The 19,961-nt window shown below is 40.2% G+C and overlaps 2 protein-coding genes and 1 non-coding gene across 4 annotated transcripts; 2 read left to right on the plus strand and 1 right to left on the minus strand.

Moving 5' to 3' along the window:
- Positions 1-46: 46 nt before the first annotated feature.
- TRMT2A (tRNA methyltransferase 2 homolog A) lies at positions 47-8,476 on the minus strand. 2 transcript variants are annotated; one of them, XR_009967168.1, is made up of 12 exons: positions 7,627-8,476; positions 6,819-6,927; positions 6,142-6,323; positions 5,139-5,253; positions 4,777-4,892; positions 4,043-4,154; positions 2,912-3,034; positions 2,245-2,320; positions 1,626-1,742; positions 1,299-1,395; positions 627-971; positions 47-506 (listed from the first exon to the last, which is right to left on the minus strand). XR_009967168.1 is itself a non-coding variant. In XM_062631471.1 (11 exons), the coding sequence occupies exons 1-11, from the start codon at positions 8,223-8,225 to the stop codon at positions 701-703; spliced, it is 1,917 nt and encodes a 638-aa protein (XP_062487455.1). In that variant the 5' UTR covers positions 8,226-8,476; the 3' UTR covers positions 602-700. The 2 variants fall into 2 exon arrangements, 1 of the variants encoding a protein (XP_062487455.1); XM_062631471.1 differs by lacking the exon at positions 47-506 and having other exon boundaries at positions 602-971.
- A 339-nt stretch (positions 8,477-8,815) lies between these two features.
- Positions 8,816-19,853, plus strand: RANBP1 (RAN binding protein 1). The gene is made up of 6 exons (XM_062631504.1): positions 8,816-8,966; positions 10,963-11,099; positions 12,906-13,063; positions 14,963-15,091; positions 17,004-17,069; positions 18,012-19,853. Exons 1-6 carry the CDS (start codon positions 8,952-8,954, stop codon positions 18,134-18,136), a joined length of 630 nt encoding a protein of 209 aa, XP_062487488.1. The 5' UTR covers positions 8,816-8,951; the 3' UTR covers positions 18,137-19,853.
- On the plus strand, positions 17,152-17,284 carry LOC134170334 (small nucleolar RNA SNORA77). Its single transcript, XR_009967245.1, has one exon. It is a non-coding gene; the product is annotated as a small nucleolar RNA SNORA77 (small nucleolar RNA).
- Positions 19,854-19,961: the final 108 nt, after the last annotated feature.

A 19,961-nucleotide genomic window follows, 5' to 3' on the forward strand; every position in this document is an offset into this window, starting at 1 on the left:
AATGATCTAGGAAAGCCTTTATTGTAGTGTCAGTGACACTGATTTCAGCTGTGGACAGTGTAGCATTTTTACTACTATATGAGTTTGTTGCTTCCTCATGATGATTCAGCATGTGCAGGATTTATGGAAATTTAAGATTGCTCCATATTTACTGGCTTGCTCAACAGGCCTGGTGCTATTGTGACAGACTGAGGAATGAAAGGAGTTAGTACTGGCACTTAAAAGTTCCCTGTGACTACATCACTTGCTTTAGGAATTCAGTACTGTGTTCCCTTGGTTGGCAGCTCTTCCTTACTGCTCAGTCCTTTACTTGTTGATACACAGCTGCTATTCACTAACACAGTGTGGTATATTATACGTGCACTGGAAGGGGTGGTGCATTAAGAATCAGCCCAGGTTTCAAACAGTTGTATCTGAATGTAGTCATGGCATACTGGATTTGAAGCTGTTTCAAGTGGTTCAAGAGCAAGACCACCAGATGTTACTTCACTCACTTGATTTTCTTCCTGAGGGCAGAAAGAGAAAAGCAGGATTTGGCCTAGAAGGACATGATGAAACTTAACTGAGATCGATATGATAAAATAACTTGGAAGCCTTGCAATTACTCTGTTGTGCAGATTTATTGCCTGGATGTTACAGAAACAATGGTATTGAAGTTGTTAACAAGCAAAAGTAGTTTCTGTCAAGTCTCTCTCAGGAGTTAAGCGGATTCCTTCTCATCGAGAGCAGGATCTAAACATACACAAGTTGCTTGGCTTGAATCAGCGTTTGATGGGTTGGTGCCATGTCCTGACAATGTGGCTTGAGCAGCAGCAGGTGCTGCTTCAGCAGAGCTCCCATTTGCATAGTCAGCCCTTTCGAAGAGTATCAGTAGCTCACAGTGCTTGGTCTGAGGGAAGAGATCCACAGCCAGTGCTTTAATGGGGCGGAAGGAGGCTCCTCTGACCCTGTTGGAAGGGGCCCGGCAAAGGCTTGATGGGAACAAAGGGAATGAAGAACTGTATTAACATTTCTGTATACTGTTTGTAACTGCTACTCCTCCAAGAAAAGTTTTTCTTCCCCAAGCTGCAATGCCATGATGGGGTTATTCACCACTCCTAATATCTCCCTTATTACTTGCTGACTGGGCAGTACCGGTCCCGGCTTGCTGTGTGGCAGCTCTAACTGTTTCTGGTAAAAGGTGGTAAGCTTCAGTGAACGTGGCTTCAAACTAGAAGTCCAACACCGTCCCACTCCCCAGGAAGCATGTATTTTTCTTACCACATCTACTTACTCAATTTAACACAAGAAATACTCACTCCACAAAGTTATTCATTGCAGCTCTGGGATTGCAGGATACGTAGATAAGCTTTTTCAGGTGTTCAGCTCTTCTAATGGCAAGAATTACCTTGGAATCTACATGATCAAAACCAAGAGAGCCGTTTACCTACAAACAGTTCTGTGTGCACAAGACTCACAGAAAAATTCCAGGCGAGTCTCCAGCCTGAACAAAACCACTGCAATACCCAGATGCTTCAAGCTATCCCTGAAGCCTCCTGCTCAATTTATTCCACTGCTGTTTTCTGAAGTTCACCACCAATCACCATTGAGAACAGACTTAGAAATGTAAGAGAAGATAAACTTACGCAGGCCTGCTCGTGGCGGATCCACAATGGTAATGGGGTTCTGAGGAGCTAATATGTTAATCAGGGAAGGAACAATATCTTCAGCCTTCCCACAATGAAATTCAATATTAGTCAGTTCTATAAAAAGACAAAGAAAAGATGTTATCAGGGTACTTGTCAAAGCATCTTCAGTATCCTCAAAGTGGATATGAATTTGGGATGCTTTACAAAGTGTGTAGTCAACCCTCCCATCAGTGTAATTTAAACAAGTGCTGGTGCTTCAGATCACTTAAACAACAGTAACTTGAGTATACTCCATTATCTGGACTAAAGCAAAACCCCATGAAAAATAGCTACTGTTAATGTTTTCTTCATGAGGCTAACTGTGGCTTCAGCTCATTTCTGCACCAAAATCTTCGTTTTCTTTTTGCAGAAAAAGAAGAGCTGTTAGTCATCAGGAAAATTGATCTCACAGACTAACACAGTATTTGTTTTCAAGAGAGATAAATGTTTAAAATGGACAAGATTACTATCAACAACATGTAATTCCAAGCTGCTCAGATAAGGCAAAGAGAAGCTAGCAATACAACTACTATACTTCTTAACAAACAGAGATCTTAAGTGGTTTAGCTTAACTAACCATTGATCTGGGCGTTCACTTTGGCGTCCTGTACAGCTTCTTGGCAGAGCTCAATTCCAATCACTTTCTTTACTTGCTGTAGAATCAACGGAAAAAGATCTGTCTGTGGTATGTAAATTGAACCATTATTCAGAGCATCACCAGTTAATTAACTACTGTACATGAACAGTGACTAGTACCTGGCCAGAAAATTACTGCCTTGCAGCCAGAAAAAAGGTTATAATAAATGTGGACTTTTAAAACTGAAATTGTGTCATCCCAACCTGCAGGTAAGACTCCAGTTATGCTGGCCTTTTTGGGGAGCAGACTCCATTATATGGTCTAGCAAGCTCTACTCTAAAAATGAGGTAAGTAGACATTGGTTATTCATATCCAAAGTTTTCTGAGATAGTCCAAACCAGTTAAGAAGATAGATTCTAGTAAACTTTGGCTATCCTACAGACCTATTATTCTCTCTGAATCTATTGGTTTCAAAATCATTTAGGCAGCTGAACACAAGGCTGAACATTACATCATGAATTGGTAAAACAGCTGCTGGCAGTTGAATTAGAAACTAGTTGCAGAAAATTAAGATATAATGTGTTGCATATCAAATGCATCAAGTTAAGCACGATTAACAGACGTAGATCTCTGAAGTAGCTTATAGCCAGGAAGAGAAATTACCCACCTTTGCCAAAGAAATCCCAATGGTTCCTGTACCGCAGCAAATGTCAAGCACCGTGCTCTCTTGGCTCAGTTGTGCCCATTCTCTAATGGCAGTGTACAACACTTCTGCAGCTTGCGTGTTTACCTGTGAAATTATGCTTCAATAGATCTACTTCTTCATATAGAGTAAATGTGCACATGTATTTCTCTTGTTCCTAAGAAACAAGTCAACTTGACACGTAAATTGCAATCCCATGTAACTGATCTAGACTGGCAAATGCTAAGACATCACCATTCCATTGTTACAGTCTCGTTCAATTCTGAGAAGTAATGTTTTGTTATCTCTGTTCTAGTAAAAACATGACTTGTCCTGTAGTACCTAAAAAGCAGGTTTGGAAACTAGAGGAGGCTGCAAGCAAATTAATTAAGCAAAATAGTAAGCAATAACGTGAGGTCTTGAATTTAAAAATTCTTCCTCTCCTTGAACAGGAAGTAGGAAAGATTCAAAACCATCAGAATCTAACTAAGACAATTTTAATCTTGTTGTAATATTGCTTTGAAGTAAATTCTATAGTTACACATCACGGTTAAGGAAGTAGTATATAGTAAGCTTTCTAAACCAGTGCCTCTAGAGCAAGTGTCTTTGTGCTGAAGAGCAAGCAAAGCACACTATGTGTGTGCGGGAAATAATCTGTAATCTGTGGCAGATAATAGAAAGTAGTTTAGCTTCAAAGCATTTACATGCTTCCTTCCTGTTTCAGTACTTTGCATTTCAATGATACAGGTCACCTGCTGAGGCTTTGAAGTGTTAGAAGGGTAGAAATAAGTTTTGGAACACCAATCAAAAATTAGTACTACAAAGACTCCTGAACTCCCTACTGTATGTCCTGTGTACATACAGGCTGCCATTCAACAGGAGGCAAATGGTACTAAACTACTAAAAAGCAACAAAAAGTTGTCTTCAACATGCTCTCATCATGTTTACACTCATTCACTGTTTTTACAGCCAAACACAATACTCAAAGGTATTTAATCATACCAAATATCTAAAAGATTAGATCTCTAGCTATATAACATCCTGTTACCCAGCATTAAACAAGCTTAAGGGCATTAATGCAAACCCAGTCAAATCAGCAAGTTGTATCATCCTTACCTGAAAAAATGCATGAGGAGAAATTCTAAATTTTAGGCCAAGAAGTTCTTCATATATGTACTTGTCACCAGCCACATGCTCCAAAGGCAAGTCTTCGAGACTGGGAGACTTCCTGGTGGGAGGAAGGCCCGGTGAGGTGAAAAAGAAAGAAAGAGAAAAAAAGAGAAGACAAACACATTTGTCAGAATTTTTACCAAAGCTCTATTCATCTTTAAAACTGCAGTACTACATGCTAAGCAGTAATTTATAGTAGGCCAACATTTATCATATCCTTTTAGAGATGATCTTTTTGGCCACTTTTTTTTCTGACAGTGTACAGTTGTTCCACTGATGTCAACAGCAGGACCTACACTGTCTCTAGATGAAGTGTGAGTCTTATGCTCTGTGGAAGAGGATGGTGCAATCAAACAATCACATGAAATAAGGACGAAAGGGAGCAGAAGTTACTTGCTGATAATAATAAATATCCATCTACTGCAGTAAATACTTCTACAGCTTGGCAGCCAGCAACTAGTGGGTTTACCCACTGAAACTTTTGCCTGCCTTTGTCCACCTGAGCACTACAGGAGAATGGGAAATTTCAGGGGTCTCTTGTGGAAAAGATAAACAACTGTTCACCAAATAAGTAACACTGCTGCTACCTGAAATAGACAAAACAGTGGTGTGGAAGTACCACCTATTTTTCTGTTGCAAACAACAACCCCCCTGCCCCAAAGCAAAGTCAACTCTCTCACCTTTGTCCTTCTTCCACAAAGTAGAGAGAAGTAACACCACTGGTCTTTCCCATCCCTTCCGTGAAGTACTTTGCCAGAGAGTTTTTCAGGTCAGCCAGCTCTTCCTTACTTAATTTCTAAAGGTTTCATTTGAAAGAACAAAGAATAGTTACCTTAGTGACTTAAAGATCTGATTTAGTGTACACATTCTATATTAATTACTTGTTCATTTCCATGTATCAGATTCATCTAAACAGAAGAGTAGTAATAGAAGGTAAACTCACCAAGTAATATTTCTCTTTCACATGCACTATTCATAAAATCAAATTTATGTTATTTTAAAGCTATTTGTCTGGCTGCACATTATATATCAAGTTAAATACCTGAGGATTAAAATAAACAATTGCCATGATGTGGCCATTCCTGCTGGTACGGACAGTCAGCTGTTTCCAGTGACCTTCATAGGTTTCCGGGCTGTAAACTGAGTAAGGAGTTGACCTGCAATTTTCAGAAGCTCAGTTACTTAACAGAGAACTATTTTTTTTGCATAACATTCAATAGCTGATTGAAACAAAAGCCAGCTCACTATGCAAAGTGATGAAAAACGTTAAGTACAAACAGAGGCTACATTGATTTGTCAAGAAAAGAATGACTTCCACATCTTAATGAAGAAGAAAAGAGACTGATAAATAGATAGTATCTCCTAATGCAAAATAATCTATCCCTGCTTCTCACTACTCTCTTGCCCATTTTAACCTATCCAAAATTACGAATAGGATACAGGCAGCTTCTTACCGCACTCAGAGGATGACCCAATTTTTTATAATGCCTTCATTGGCTTATGTGATTCATACCAAGTTCAGACTTTCCATCTTCATAGTTTTCTGAGCTTTCCATTTTTGAGGATTTAGTTGCTTTTTAAAGAAACCACTCCTTCTCCCCAAAAATATTGTTGCTTAAATTTACATCTTCCATTTTATTCCTTGTTGATTCTTCTCTTCATCCAAGGAAGCAACTGACGTTTGCTATCCAAATTACTCTTTTAAAAAGCCTTTTTCTGAGTATTTCTTTACAATTAGTGGAAGAAGCTCTCAAATAACAGACACATTTTATTGTGGACTTACACATCTTATTACGTGAGATAAAGCTGTGTTTGGCTGGTACCTGTACCTCCATCTCTGAAGAGCTGAGCAAGAGCAAGGGAAAACCGCCCAGTGATGTAAGTACAAGATGTAAGCATCAAAGATCTGCTGAACATTGAGACTGGTATATCTTAGGTCATAAAGCTCAGAGCAAACACTAAGCTTGTCATAATATTTAGTTTTAAAGATATTTTTGAGTAAGATATCAAAACCTTTACAGAGAAATCATTGTACTTGTGCTCACCTTATGTAGTCTTGGAAAACTTTTACTACTTTTTTGGCAATAGCAGGAATGTGAATAGTATCAAATGGCTCCACTACAGCACATGTACCACCCTTATATTTGCCAAGACGACAACCCACAGTTTTGTCTTCTTGATTTACACCAATCCCAATCAAGAACTCACATTTGTTGCGATACTCAGTCTAGATTTAAAATAAAGTTATGTAAGATATTTACATAGCACTTAACTGTACATGCCAAGTTTTTCCTGAAGCAACCCTCATATGATTAAATGTATCTGCACGTGAACATAGGACATTCGGTTCATATGGAAGCTATTAATGGATTTTAATATATGAGAACAGCAATGATGAAAACTTATTAGTAAATCTTGCCATTTAAACAGAAAAATATTGCCTCTGTTGAAGAATGTATCAGCCCAGAATGCAAGCTTCTAGGGACAGCATATTAGTTTTAAAGTTAGAATATCCAGTTAATTTTAACTATTCTGCTTCCTCTAAATATTTCCATAGTATTTATCTGAAAGGCAATGTCTGAAATTCACCAATCATTACAAGATAAAGTCAAATATTCAGTTTGCTCACTCTATTTTAAGGCTAAATAGATTTACATTTTAAATTTTAATTTTACCCTAAACTCATTAATCCCATTTCATACTTTACCGAGGACCACATTACCTGTAATGGTGATGCTTTCACTCCCTCTACTGGACAACACAGTTTATTATACTTCTGCTTCTGGAGGAACAACCAAGGTAATAAAGCTCTGTTGTTATTTCCTATTTCCCTGCCCAAAACATAAACAAAATTTTAAAGTACACATTTAGAAAAACTGAGGTTAACAGTTGCACAAGACTTTTTTTTCTTCTTTTTTTTTTGTACAGGTCATAAAAAGTATCACATTATCAGATGAAAATGATTTTAACATGCAAACCCCACCAACTTTACAAGATCTGTATCTGAAAAAAAAGAGTTAAATGTAGTTGTAAAAGTATGTACTAGAATTATTACTGTACCCATGCATGAAAAAATGCCAGCTTTATCTATGTGAGGCAAAGGATAGAAGGGATATTTTGATCTACAAAGATCAGGCATAAATATTTGAGGGGATTTTTAAAGAGAAAATGCTCACAGTGATTTACCATCTCTACTGACTGATCCCCTCTCACACCACTTGACAGTACCAAATTTTTTCAAGGGCACAAAAATCCATCCTTCTGCTTAGGCCTATTAAGATTTTTTAACAGGTCTTAAAAGAATGCCCTTTCATTTAGCAATGTTCTGAGGCTGAGCAAGAACAACAAACTTTGTCAGCTGGAACAGTTTTTAGGTCTGAGCATTGCAGATTAATTTACTTTGTATGGGAATTTGGTTTTTGACCTACCTCTAACTTACTTTAGAGATAGCAATTTGTGCAAATTTAGCTATATCCCATCATAACGTCACGTCTTGTAAACATGACAGTAGCTTTACAAAGAGGAATTACTTTGTCAGCTTCTGCAGCACTTGTTCGCATTCCTGCTTCTTTCTGGCCAGCTGCTCTTCGTAGGGCACGTTCCACAACGGGGTCACAACATCTGCTATTTGCTTGCTCAGGGGCTCCTCTGCACTGGCTTTGGAGGCAGCCAGACGCTTCACCTCTCCCTGCTCCATCTCCTCTTCCTTTTTCCTTTTCTTGGCGATCGGGTCAGCTTTGGGCTTGGCAAGTCTGACGCTGAGGTGCCGGCTCTTCCACAACACCCCATGCAGGACCTTCATTGCCTGGTCCCTCTCCTCCTCACTCTTGAACGTTACGAATGCAAATGTCTGTTTCCCGAAAAGTTTTATCTTGTGAGGATTGAGCCCGTATTTGGCAAGGAACTTTTTCACGTCGTTAAACCCGATGTATTTGGGAAGGTTCTGTATTTCTAATTTATAGATCTCGGACGTGAACAAGTCTCCCTTAATGTATCTGTACATGTCGTGGCAGGCCGCGGGGCTACCCCCTCCTCCATCTTCCTGGCCCTCCACTTCAGCCCCATCTGTAGCCTCCAGCACAGGAGCCGCGACGCTGTCGGGGTCGCACCGATCGCTGTCCTCCGACATGCTCCCGCCAGCCCCTCGGTGCGGCCGCACAGTACCCACGCCGGCCTCCCCTCAACGCGGGCCACCAGGACTACCTCGGCCCCACGGTGCGCCCACAGCACCCGCGCCGCCTCTCCTCAGCGCCAACACCAGGGCAACCGCGGCCCGCGCAGTCCTCACGCTTCCTCGTGCCGGACTCCTGCGGGCGTGGCTGTGGCGTCACCCAGAGACCGTAGCAAACGGAACGGGAGAGAAGCGGGTTTATTCCCGTTGCTGCCGCCGCTCGCGCGCGGATCAGCCGCGCCGCTTGAAAACCAAACACCGGTGTTCAAGAAGCGACTACAGTACTGACCCGTCCGTCACGCACGCGGGCGCCATCTTGGGTCGGTCGCCGCCATGCCGCGAGGGCTGATGGGAAGCGCCTCAGGAGCGGGACAACAAAAAAAACCCTTTGCCGGGAGCAGGGGGGGTCCGGGCCGGGAATCGGTGTCCCCGAACGGGGCTGAGGGCAAGGCCGGGGCAGGCGCGACCGGTGCTTTCCCCGCTCCTAGGTCCTCGCCAGCCGCGGCGCGCCGGGGGCGGGCCAGGAGCGCGGCGCTGAGGGAAAGTGGGTGTTTCCCATCGGGCCTTGCGGCGGCGGCGGCGCGGGCTGCGGGAATGAGGTAAAGGCGGGAGGGGCGGGGGCGCGCGGCAGGAAGCTCGGCGGCCAGGCGGTAACGGCGAGCGGCGCGCAGTGAGCCCGGCCCCATGGCGGACACCAAGGTGAGGGCGGCGGGCGCGCTCCGGTGGGCAGGGGAGCCGGGTGCCTTAGTGGGAAGGCCTGGAGTTGAGGGGGGATGCGGGCGGGGGAAAAGGGGAGGTAGCGCGGGCCACGGTGGTGAGGGAGAGTAACGGAAACAGGTGGGGCCCGGCTGGAGGCTCAGGGCCGGGGACAGGGCCCAAGGGCCGGCCGGGCGTGGGGCGACGCACAGGAACCGAAAGATTTAGGCGGGCGGGGGACCGGAGGTCAAGCGAAGCCCGGGGCCGGGAAGGACGGGTTCTGGGCCTTGCCGGAAGGAGGTAGCGGCAGCGCCGCCGAGTCCCGCAAGGCTGGGCTCGGTGCGGCCGCCCCGCCGTTTCAGGCGGCTCGGGCACGTGCGTCTCCTGAGGCCTGGCCCCCCCCTTGGAAGGGGAGGGTGCGCTCCTGGCTCGCCCAGTGGGCGCCCTGCAACGGCCGCGTCTCCTCCCGACCGTGAGAGAGCTGGAGCCGGTTTCGTCCGCGACCTGGCCGCTTCTTAGAGAACCATCTCCTCTTTCTCTCCTTTTTTCTTCTCCTCCTCTTTTCCAGCCCCTCCCCCTCGCCTCTGGACTGAACCCGTCGTGCCGCGGCCCGGCGAGGGGAGCAGCCCCACGTGCTTGCATAGCGGCAGGACGGGATCTTATTGTGATAACGGGATCTGCTTTCTCTTACATGTGGCTGTTCTGAATTACGGGTTTCTCACTACTTCTGTAGTTAATTGGTCAGGCACGGAACAGGTGATGGATTACGATACGGGATGTGCTGCTTGCTGCTGGAGGAGACTATCTAAAAGTTTGGCCAACGTTTCTTTTTTTCTTAAAACCTGATGTGACTTAATGCCTTTTTGGCTTTTTTCTTACGTGCTGGAGCACTGGGGACGGAAAACTAATGGTAGCTGCTGTGATGCTGACATAGCCAAAACTTATTTTGCAGCATTCTCACCTAATTCTCCCTTCACCCTTCTTTATTTTTTTCCTATTTAGTGAAAATAGGGTGCTTCATGCCAGTCGCTTTATTCATGCGTGATGCGTACCTGCTCTATAAAAGATACCCTTAAGCAGAATATGTAAAAGTGGACTCTTTCATCTGGAAAGCGAAAATAAGATTTAAGTGTCTTTGATGTGTACATTGTTTTTTGCTTTTTCTGTTATTCAGACAACAGCAAAAAGCCCCAAATCAGTTCCCTTGACCTGAGATAGCTGTTTGTGGCCTCATTAAACTTGCAGATGAATTTCCCTCCTAGGCTTCTGTACTGAATCCTTAGCAGTGCATATGTATGAACTAGTGGAGATGTTTATCCTTTAGTCACTAGTCACATACTAAAGACAATTCTTAAGCTTAATGAATGCTATTGCATATTCTTAAATAACTAAATAGGAGGTCATATTTTGGCCATTTGCCCATAACGTAAAGAATCTTAAAGCAAAAAAACTTTAATTCTTAAAGCAAAAAGAAAAAGTCATGTGTGTTGCAACCGTGCTTCAAAAATACCTTTGATTATGGATGATTCCAATATGTAAGATTGGAATAATGAACTTCTGGAAGTAATGTGTCGCTTAAGCTGGGTTAGGTGGTTGTATTGGTGGTATGTTTGTGGGGTTTGGTTTTGTTTTCCATTAATGGTAGGCCATTAGCCACTAAGAAATAGTTGTGCTTTAGTAAAACACATTATAGAGGAGAAATAGGAGAAGGCATTACTTTTACATAATGAAGAGCTTCAAAGCTGAGCCTCTGCACAGTTCGTGAGTGGTAGGACTAAAATACCTGGCACTGCAAGAGCAGCTTTTTACTTTTCTTTGGTGTATGTTGACTTTAAACCTTTGTTTTCCACTATAATAATTTTTCTTTATTATTACAGGGTATTTCAGTTACTAAAATCCAATTGCTGAATAGTCACAAACATTTTAATTTTAAACACAGATATGAGTACTTCAGATTTTAAGTACATAGCAAGTTTTTGGCTTTTACCTCTCTTTCCAGGAAACGCATGATGAGCATGATACTTCAACTGAAAATGCAGATGATTCTAACCATGATCCTCAGTTTGAGCCCATAGTTTCCCTTCCTGAGCAAGAAATAAAAACTCTGGAAGAAGATGAGGAAGAACTCTTTAAGATGCAAGTAGAATATTTCTAAATTAATATATGTAAATGTTTATTAGGCTTAAATTTGGATGTGTTTATAAAAAGATGGGTAACTTGTTAAGATTCTCTGTGTATGAAGTGGTAACCTAAGTTGGTAGCTATTTACTGTGATAGCAGAGGTTGAGTGGTGAAATTATTGATAATAATGCCCCAAGAGACTCTGAAGTCTGGAAAAATAGAAGGGAGCTGATACCAGAAATCTGCTTTTAATATTGTTTAGCCTGTAGGAAGACATTGACTTGGATAATAATCAGAGGGTTGAAGCTGTGTGATCACAGTATAAAACAAGTATCGGGGGGGGGGGGGGGGGGGGGTGAGATGCATGTAGTGTAGCTGCCGTGCATCCCCAGTTGTAAAGGATGATGTATGTATGATGTGCTGAAACAATAAAGGCAGTAGATGCAGTACAGTATGGGGACATTTGTGCTAGTACTTTTCTATTGTGTTAAACGTAGTTTTATCCTTAGATTAGGCTTGTTCTCAAATCATGGTAGCTTGCTTAAGATGTATGATCTGTCTGAAGAAATATGGAGGCTAAAGGCTTAAGCAGTGTTTTGAATGTGATCCCTGATGTGTTTGCTTTAAATAGGTTTAAGAAAATACTGCTTTTACTTAATCACAGCAGGGTGTTATTCATCAGGAAGAGAGATTTGAGTTCTCTTTATACAAATTCTGGTAAAAACTAAAGCAGTGGTCAATTTTTGACAAGCATGATGAGGTCTCTGACCCTTAGGCCTCTCTGTGCATGTGACATGCAATATCAGATGGAAAGAAGAAATTTTCTTAATTAAGAAGGAAGTGGGGGAAATAACAGTGTATGTTCCAGTGCTCTGTAGGTTTATTATGTCTACAAAGGGGCGAAGGAGGAAAGGAATCCTTTTTATTCCCTACTGAGTCCCCAGCTGGACTTTAAAGGCAGGACTTGCTTTGGAACCAAGTAGTTCTACATCAGAGCATCTGTTAAGAGTTGCATGTCCCATCTTTTTCATGAAGGACCTGCCTTATTACAATTCCCTATGCCTTGCTCTTTTACATTTTCATATATATCCTGTTGTGTGAATAGGTGCTTCCTTTTCTATAGCAGAATCTTAAATTCCTCACTAGCAGAGCTCGGACAGCCTCTTGGGTCAGTTTTGGCTAATGTACCAGACTGCTGTTTCTCTTTTGGCATACTACCATCTTGGGAAATTAAACAGGGATGTTCTGAAGCAGGTATGTTGCACTGCAGTGCAGCACTTCCTTTATTCTTCAGTTAAGAAAAGCAACAGCTAAGTTTTAGGAGTTAAAAGGAAATGAGTGACTCTAGAGGGTGAGGCACTTTGTTAACAGTTGATCAAATATTGAGCTTGGAATTATGCAAGAGTCTTTTCTTAGCCTCAAGGTGCTCAGTTTCTTGAATTAATAAATATTGCTGGTTGGATGGAGCAGTTGTATTCATAATAGATAGAAAAACTCTAGCTATAGCAAAATGTGTTAATTAGCTACCTTAATTTAAAAGGTAGCCTACACCAAATACATTTATCATCCCCCCAAAGTGTGTCCAGAACCTGTTGAATATTAGAATATTGCATATTTCCTAATAGTTTATTACTAAATGTGGGTTTCTTTTATCAGTTTCTCAGTTTGAATGCTGAAGCAGAACAGGGAACCTTACTAAAGTAATAATTTTTTTTGTTGTGTGTGGCTTTTAAAACAACAACTGTACTGATTATGTCAAGTCTGCTTTTTGATAAATGTTTCTACATGCAGGCTAACTTCTTGAATTCTCTCTTCTTCAAGGCGAGCAAAGCTATTTCGATTTGCATCCGAGAATGACCTTCCAGAATGGAAAGAACGAGGAACCGGTGACGTAAAACTCCTAAAACACAAGGAGAAGGGAACAATTCGCCTTCTCATGAGGAGGGATAAAACCCTAAAAATCTGTGCAAACCATTATAGTATGTTCAACTTTACTACTTGTTTTTAAAAATAAGCTTGTCAAAGTGTACACTGTAGATTAAGAACACAGTGCCTTTTTAATAGTAGGCAGAGAACTGTTGTGTGTCTTTAAAGAGGTGCTAAATTCGTATTGTACTGTAGATACAGTTGTCTCTTGCTATGCACACAAGGCTACAAGCATCAGAAACAATGAATGCTTATTTTTGTTAATGGAAAGAACCTTTAATTTGTTTTGGTGATTGTCTGCAAGGATGGGACTAGAAGTTTTTTGGGTTTTGTTGTTTGGGGTTTGGTGTTTTTTTTGTTTGGATTTTTTTTTTGTTCCCCTGCAGACTCTGATAGTGTTCTAAAGACACTTTAAAATTTAGCTGGGATAGGCAGATGTGGTTGATCCCAGTCAGTGTGTGCATGTTCTTTTTAATAGTTAATAGAGTGTGGAAAATAATAAATAAATGTATGCTGGCTGTTTTAATAAAATAATGGAAAATAAGTAATCATGTAACAATTTACTACTTTGATTAGATAGAAGCAATTGCTTATCAATCAGAAAACATACTGAGACGCTAGACTAATCTATGGCTGCCTTTCTCTGCTTGTGAAGTAAACTGAAATGAACATGGTATATTCAGCTAATCCTTCAAAAAGAAAGTGTAGTGAGAGCTGATGGAGCTGAGAGGAGGGGTTTGTTCCTTTGATCCTCTGAATAAAAATGAACATGAAAGGGAAAGACAGACTTGAAAGTCAATAGAACTAGCAACAAGTAGACTAATTTGATAATACTTTGTTGCTTGCTTTTTTTGGTAATACTCAGGTTTTTACATGAAGAGTACAATAGTATTCTCTGGAGTTAAATCACATTTAGATAACTTGATTTGACTTGTTTTGAGTAGCTTAATACAAATCCGAAGTCAGAAGCAATAATGCTTGTTTTCTGTGGGCAGTTCTTTTCAGAGAATCAGACTATACAGGGGACACAGGTGTTCCTGTTTAGTAATTGAAATGGCAAATATGAAAGAGTTATAGTCACCAACCAACAAGAATAAACCTTTTGTTTAGAAAAATAAATATTGCACATATGCAAAGCAGAATTGATGAATTTATAGTGTTAGTCTCAAAAGGGTTTTTTGTGTTTTCCAAAACATTAAACGAAATGTAATTTGATCTCTAAATTTAAAACATGCAAGAAAGTGAGTAAGCTTCAGATTTCTCCCAGACTAAAGAAAGGACCCGGTGAGGGGGAAGCCTTGTTTAAACTTTGCATGTGCATAGCGTAAAAAGTCTCAGAGCACTCTGTCAAAGTTCCAGCTTCCTCAGTCAAGTGAAGTAATTATAATGTCTTGGAGGAAAAGAGTTCCATTTACTGGGAAGGATCAAATGGGTTGAACATATGCTGTGCACATCTCGCAGCACTGCAGGATTGTGTGATATCTGTTTGTAGATGATGGGAGAGAAATGAACCTTGTTTGATGACTAATTGTGGGAATAAGGCTTTTCTTAAGTATTTTTCTGTAGTATGTAGTATTTTCAGTATGCAAAAGAATGAATATGGTTTTGTCTGTTTGGGTTCCCTTTCCTCCTAAACTGTGACTGTGCTTAGTGACTGCATTTCTCATAGCATCACAGTCATTTTTTTTTTTTTTTTAATACAACAATTGAATGAAACTCTTTCTTAAAACAGGGAATCTAGCATTCTTTTATGCAGTGATGGTCTTGCATCCTTTTATTTGACAATGTAAGGAAAAGATATATGTGGGCACCATTACCTTCTATTTACCCAAAGTATTTCTGCGTAAAGTATTTTACATAAGCATTGCAGCCATTTGTCAGTAAGACTTACTGAGGCTCGTGGAAAACATTTACTATTGTGCTTTGTACATCTTTCAATGTTTTCCTTTCAGTCACACCTTTAATGGAGCTGAGGCCTAATGCTGGGAGCGACAGGGCGTGGGTCTGGAACACACATGCTGACTTTGCAGATGAAAGCCCCAAGCCTGAGCTTCTGGCAATCCGGTTTTTAAATGCAGAGAGTGAGTAGACTGGCACTGAACTTAACATTGATTCTACACTGTTAAGTTACATTACATGTCTAAACACTACAGTAAACCACTGTTGCAGGTATGCTATATCTTACCACTGCATGGTAGTGTTAGCTAATTACTGCTTCAACTGAGAGAAGTTGGTTAATTGCTTAACCATATGTGTTGACAAACAGTGCAGTAATTAGAGCTTTCTGCCTTGGGCACTGTTTTTTTTTTTTTTACTTAAGCCATGTCATGCAAGTGTAATGCTAATTAGAATAAAACTAAAAGCAGTAATACTATGGGGTAGAGATTAATACATGCAGCTTGCTTTCATTTATCTCAGGTGCTCAGTTGTAGTTGATTACATGTTTGCATTAGAAGCAAAGAAGTGCTGACCTGAGATTTCTGATCTGTCTGCATTAGCAGAAGATGTGATATTTTCTTATAATTGTTTTGAGTATCTTCTTTATTTTGATTGAATTAAAATGTGCAGTGAAAAGCACTATCATAGTAGTTGATGCTCTTTTTCAGTACTACCAGAACAGAAAGTAGGTCTGTGATTACAGATGGATCAGTTAGCTAGGGCTGAATGCTAATATAGCTTTCCCAACTCCTTAAGATTGCATCAAAGAAGTGGTTTTTTTGTTTCTTAAAAAAGAAAAAAAGGCAAAATTAAAGAGGAAAAATGTTTGTGTTTCCTGCTTTGTCATTTGCCACACAAGTTTAGTGTATTAGCCACCTCTTCTCCCTACATGCTAGATGGCTAATAATGTTGTATATTTTTTAATTAGATGGATTTCCCTATATCTGGGAAGAACTTAGTATATCTTGTTTGCTTCCTTATCCTGAAGTCTCCAATATCATGTTATTTAACCAAATAAGTCTTCCTGGTCCTACTGCTTCGTCCTTAATCAGGAAATTAAAGGGATTTGGTAACTATTTGTTTATCTTTGAAAAGTCTCTTTCTGGTAGAAGTTGTTCAGCTCATTGAGTGTTTGTCTTGAGGGAGAAGTCTTCTTTGCCTGTTTATCCTTGCAGTACTGACTGAGCAGCTGACATGTGAATAGACATAAGCCTGCCCTTCAAGTATCCTTCCTTTTGGTGATGCTTGAAAAGGAATTGATACAAATGCTTCCTGAACTAGTTTCATAGTGGCTTCTGAATTCCTGTGGTGGAACAGTGACCTCATGTGGTCAGTCAGATAGAGTTGGCATATACAAAATTACCTTCTTACCTTTCTGATGTTAAAAACTGCCTTGCATGATCTGCTCTTGTGTCCTGTTGCTTATATTACTTGCATAGAAACATTATTGTAACTTGATCAACTGCTTGGAATGACTGTTAAATCAAGTGGAGGATTAAGCCAAAACATAACAAGGCTTATGCTTCCTTAGCTATTGTAGTCAGGAACAGTTTGAGTCTGGGCCTTGGGGAGTTGAATTTGAATGCTGTACTAGTGAAACAGGCTTTACCGTGCATTCTTGATGCTAAGAATTTTAAGTTATGGTAAGGAACTGGAGGTCTTCTAGGGTATAAGGTAGCTGGCAGAGAGTAGCTGATCTTCAGACTTTAGCACACAGTAATATTAGCAGTGCCTGACATTCTTATTCCTGTAGGCTAGGGACAGCTGGGAGTTGCAGTAACTACAGAACAGCTGGTTCTGGCATAGTTTTAAATACCTTGCAAAATCAGGTGCTTTAATAGACTTGCTAAAGAAAATAAACTGCTTCTGCACAAGATGTGATTTAAGAATTTCACATAGCGTCTTATATGATTTTAAACTAGACTACTTCATAAGTGCTTATGGGTTTTGTTTGCACAAAACTTTTCCCCAAGTATCTTTAGTCAAGATTGGAAATATTCAGTGTTGGAAGGAGGTAAAACTAATGAAAAATATATTTTGTCTGTACTAAAACAGATGCACAGAAATTCAAGGCAAAATTTGAAGAATGCAGGAATGAAGTAAACCAGAGAGCAAAGAAAGGTAAGGCTACAAGTCTAAGTGTAGTACGATGCTGCTTTTTCCAGGTGTTTGAGTGGTTACAGCGCCCTGGAGTGCTGTTTCAGCAGACTCACTCTGTACTGAACTGCGGTCTTCAGTTCAGGTGCTTTTTCTGTCTGCGAGAGCAATAGTTCACAGGAGTGACGATTGCCTTCTTTCTTATAGAAGGCTGTTACAGTTGCTGTTGGGACATTGCCCTTTTGGAAAGGCTACTAAGGAAGCATTTATGGTCTATATTACACAAGTGAACTGTGAACACTGCAACCACAGTGATATTTCCTTCTTCCAGTTCCCCTTCCCAAATTCCACAAATATATAATCATGCAAGTAGAATACTTAATTTTTATAGTTGTTAATGTATATGAAGTTTTAACATTTCTTCACAGGTCTCTATTGATTAACTCACTGCCTTGTAGAATTGCCTGTGTCAAGATAGCTCACCATGTAAAATAAACACCTCCGTCTTTCTAGAGTACTGATTATGGGTGGTGTGCAGTCAGCACTCATCAAGATATTTAGAGCATATTTTTGCAGTCTTAAGAACTTCCTCTTCCCCAGTTTCAAACTGGGGAACTTGACTTTTGATCGAGATGCATAAGAAGCCATGGGTTTGAGACATTGTCTTGACTGGACACTGCATGGAGCCTGTTACTGGTAGCAGCAAAGGTGACCAAATGTTCATGTTTCTCAGTCCCTAGGATTAGGCCCTCAAGTGGTATTTCTCAAACTGTGACATCTGAGGTGCTTACCAAAGGAAAAGAACTGGAATTAATCACTCCAGTGATCAGTGGAGAATTTCTTTCCTCTTGTTATCACTCCAAATACCAGTGGTGTCTCCCCACCTGTCTCACCCTCCACTTTCCCCTCTAACAGGAAAAATCCATTACTGCCAGTTTGTAACTTTCTTCCTAATGAATCTCTTAGCAGGCACAGACAAAAATGATAGCGCTGATAAAGTTGCTGAAAAACTAGAAGAGCTTTCTGTAAAGGAAGAGAGCAAAGAATCTGAGAAGAAAGAGACCAAGGAAAAAACTGAAGAAAAGCAATAAATCATTCTGGGCCTTGCAGTTTTTCCTTTCGTTGTTTTGTTGTTTTTTTTTTAATTTCCATTTTTTTTCCCTTTTTTCTTTCTTTTTTTTTTTATTTTTTTTTACAAGGGACTTTATAAGGAACTGAATTCAACGTTCAGGTTATTTTTTTCTAAGCTTTTGTCCTTTTGAAGATGTCTTCAGAAAAATCCATTCCCCAGTCATGAAAATGTACTGTGCTAACTTTCTTTTCCATAGTGGAAACACTTATTTATAGTCATCCAAAAGAGTGAATAAAACAAACTTGAAAATGGGATCAGAGGACAGAACTGAATTTTCTATGTACTTTAAGAGCTTATGAATACACTTGTTTCATTGGATGTTGAGATACATATCATCATACCTGTGGATTAACTAGGGTAACAGGGAAGATTAAGATTATATACATGTTTCTTATGTGGCTTCTAAAACTGTAATATAACAGAGCCTTCACAATTTCTGCTGTGTGTTCCTGAGCAGGGAATGTGCCTGATTTTTTGATGTGCAGCAGACTTCTGGAATCGGGCGATAGAGCATTCCTGCCATACTTTTAATGGTGTTCCATCAGACAGTGAAAATAAAGGTAGGGGGAAAATGTATTATGTAAGACTTGAAGTATTTTCCTCTTACAAGACAAAATCTCAGTTTACCTCATGCACCATAAATTTGTTAAATGCTTGACTCTAGCACAAAGTTGATGCTGTGGTCCAAGATCTTTCATGGTGTGCTGCTTGCTGTCTGAAGGCAGTGGCAGCCTCTTAACGTTAAGGTGTATACAAAGGAATCTTAATTGTTTGAGTACCTTACTATGGGATTCCTTGTGTCATCACATCATAAAAGTTGTACTTTATAGCTTTTTTTCAGTGCTTTGGACCTTGCATTGTTTTTACAAACCAGAGGGGTTCTGAACTTTTAAGATGAGTGTTGGAACAGTTATGCTGTACACACTTCAGGGGTGCTCTCCTTGCCAGAATAGGCAAATTGATCAAATCTTTTCTCTGCAAGTGTTTTCTGTTTATCCAGTTTTAAGTTAGTGCTAGAGAGCAGGAAAAAGCCCTATAGTGAGCAATAAAATTGACACGGTTTAAAGTCTGATGGTGGTTAACAGTGAAATTCAATTAATCTAATACAAGGATAGCATTAGGATAGGATGAAATTCTTTAATACTGTTTCCACAATAATTATGAGAACTTGACAAAGTATGCTGAACTAAGGCTGTATGATGTCAAGATTGGATAGGAAGACCCTTCTGTCTTCATAAAGAGGCTTTCCAAGTAAGTGAGGCTCTGCAGTCTACCTGAGGAAAATGTATTTCTTAAAATCTTGTCTTTCTACTTTAGCACTTCCTTTTGCTGCTACAATGAACTAGTCTGAAATTTGGAGCTGTAATTAAGGTACTCATTCATTCAAACGACATAATTCTTTTGGTGTTGTGCATGTTCCCCTTCAAGTACAGCAGATGTCAAAAGTCTGTTAATTAACAAAGATGGTTGAAAGGTAAAGTAAAATGCTCTTTAGTGTTTCTGGTTTGGAAATAACAAGACAAAGCTATTCTGAAGTACTTAGCATTTGAATGTAAAAGCCAAATCTTTATCTGTGAGTCACTGTAAATTCTCTGATCTGATAATGTCAAACAGTGTGTCTAAATTGATAAAATGCCGTTTAAAAATTTCAAAATAAATCTAAATTTTCATTTAAAGGATTTGCTTTTCATTTAAAGAACTCTTTCTGGGAGTGCATTTTTAGCCTGCAGGGGCAGCACAGTGATGAAGGCAGCAAAATGGGTGTTTAATTTTGTTGTCAAACA

The sequence above is a fragment of the Pezoporus occidentalis genome, unplaced genomic scaffold (genome assembly GCF_034315485.1).
Source record: "Pezoporus occidentalis ecotype Australia unplaced genomic scaffold, CSIRO_AGI_Poc_V1 ctg37, whole genome shotgun sequence".
Classification (NCBI taxonomy): domain Eukaryota; kingdom Metazoa; phylum Chordata; class Aves; order Psittaciformes; family Psittacidae; genus Pezoporus; species Pezoporus occidentalis.

Coding starts and splice junctions, on each gene's coding strand:
- TRMT2A (XM_062631471.1), bottom strand. CDS start 8,225: ATGTCGGAGGACAGCGATCGGTGCGACCCCGACAGCGTCGCGGCTCCT. Junction 5,254..6,141: donor GTTTTCCAAGACTACATAAG/GTGAGCACAAGT, acceptor TGAAAATTGCAG/GTCAACTCCTTACTCAGTTT. Junction 1,396..1,625: donor TCCGCCACGAGCAGGCCTGC/GTAAGTTTATCT, acceptor TTGATCATGTAG/ATTCCAAGGTAATTCTTGCC.
- RANBP1 (XM_062631504.1), top strand. Junction 13,064..14,962: donor AATCTGTGCAAACCATTATA/GTATGTTCAACT, acceptor TTTTCCTTTCAG/TCACACCTTTAATGGAGCTG. Junction 15,092..17,003: donor CCGGTTTTTAAATGCAGAGA/GTGAGTAGACTG, acceptor GTACTAAAACAG/ATGCACAGAAATTCAAGGCA.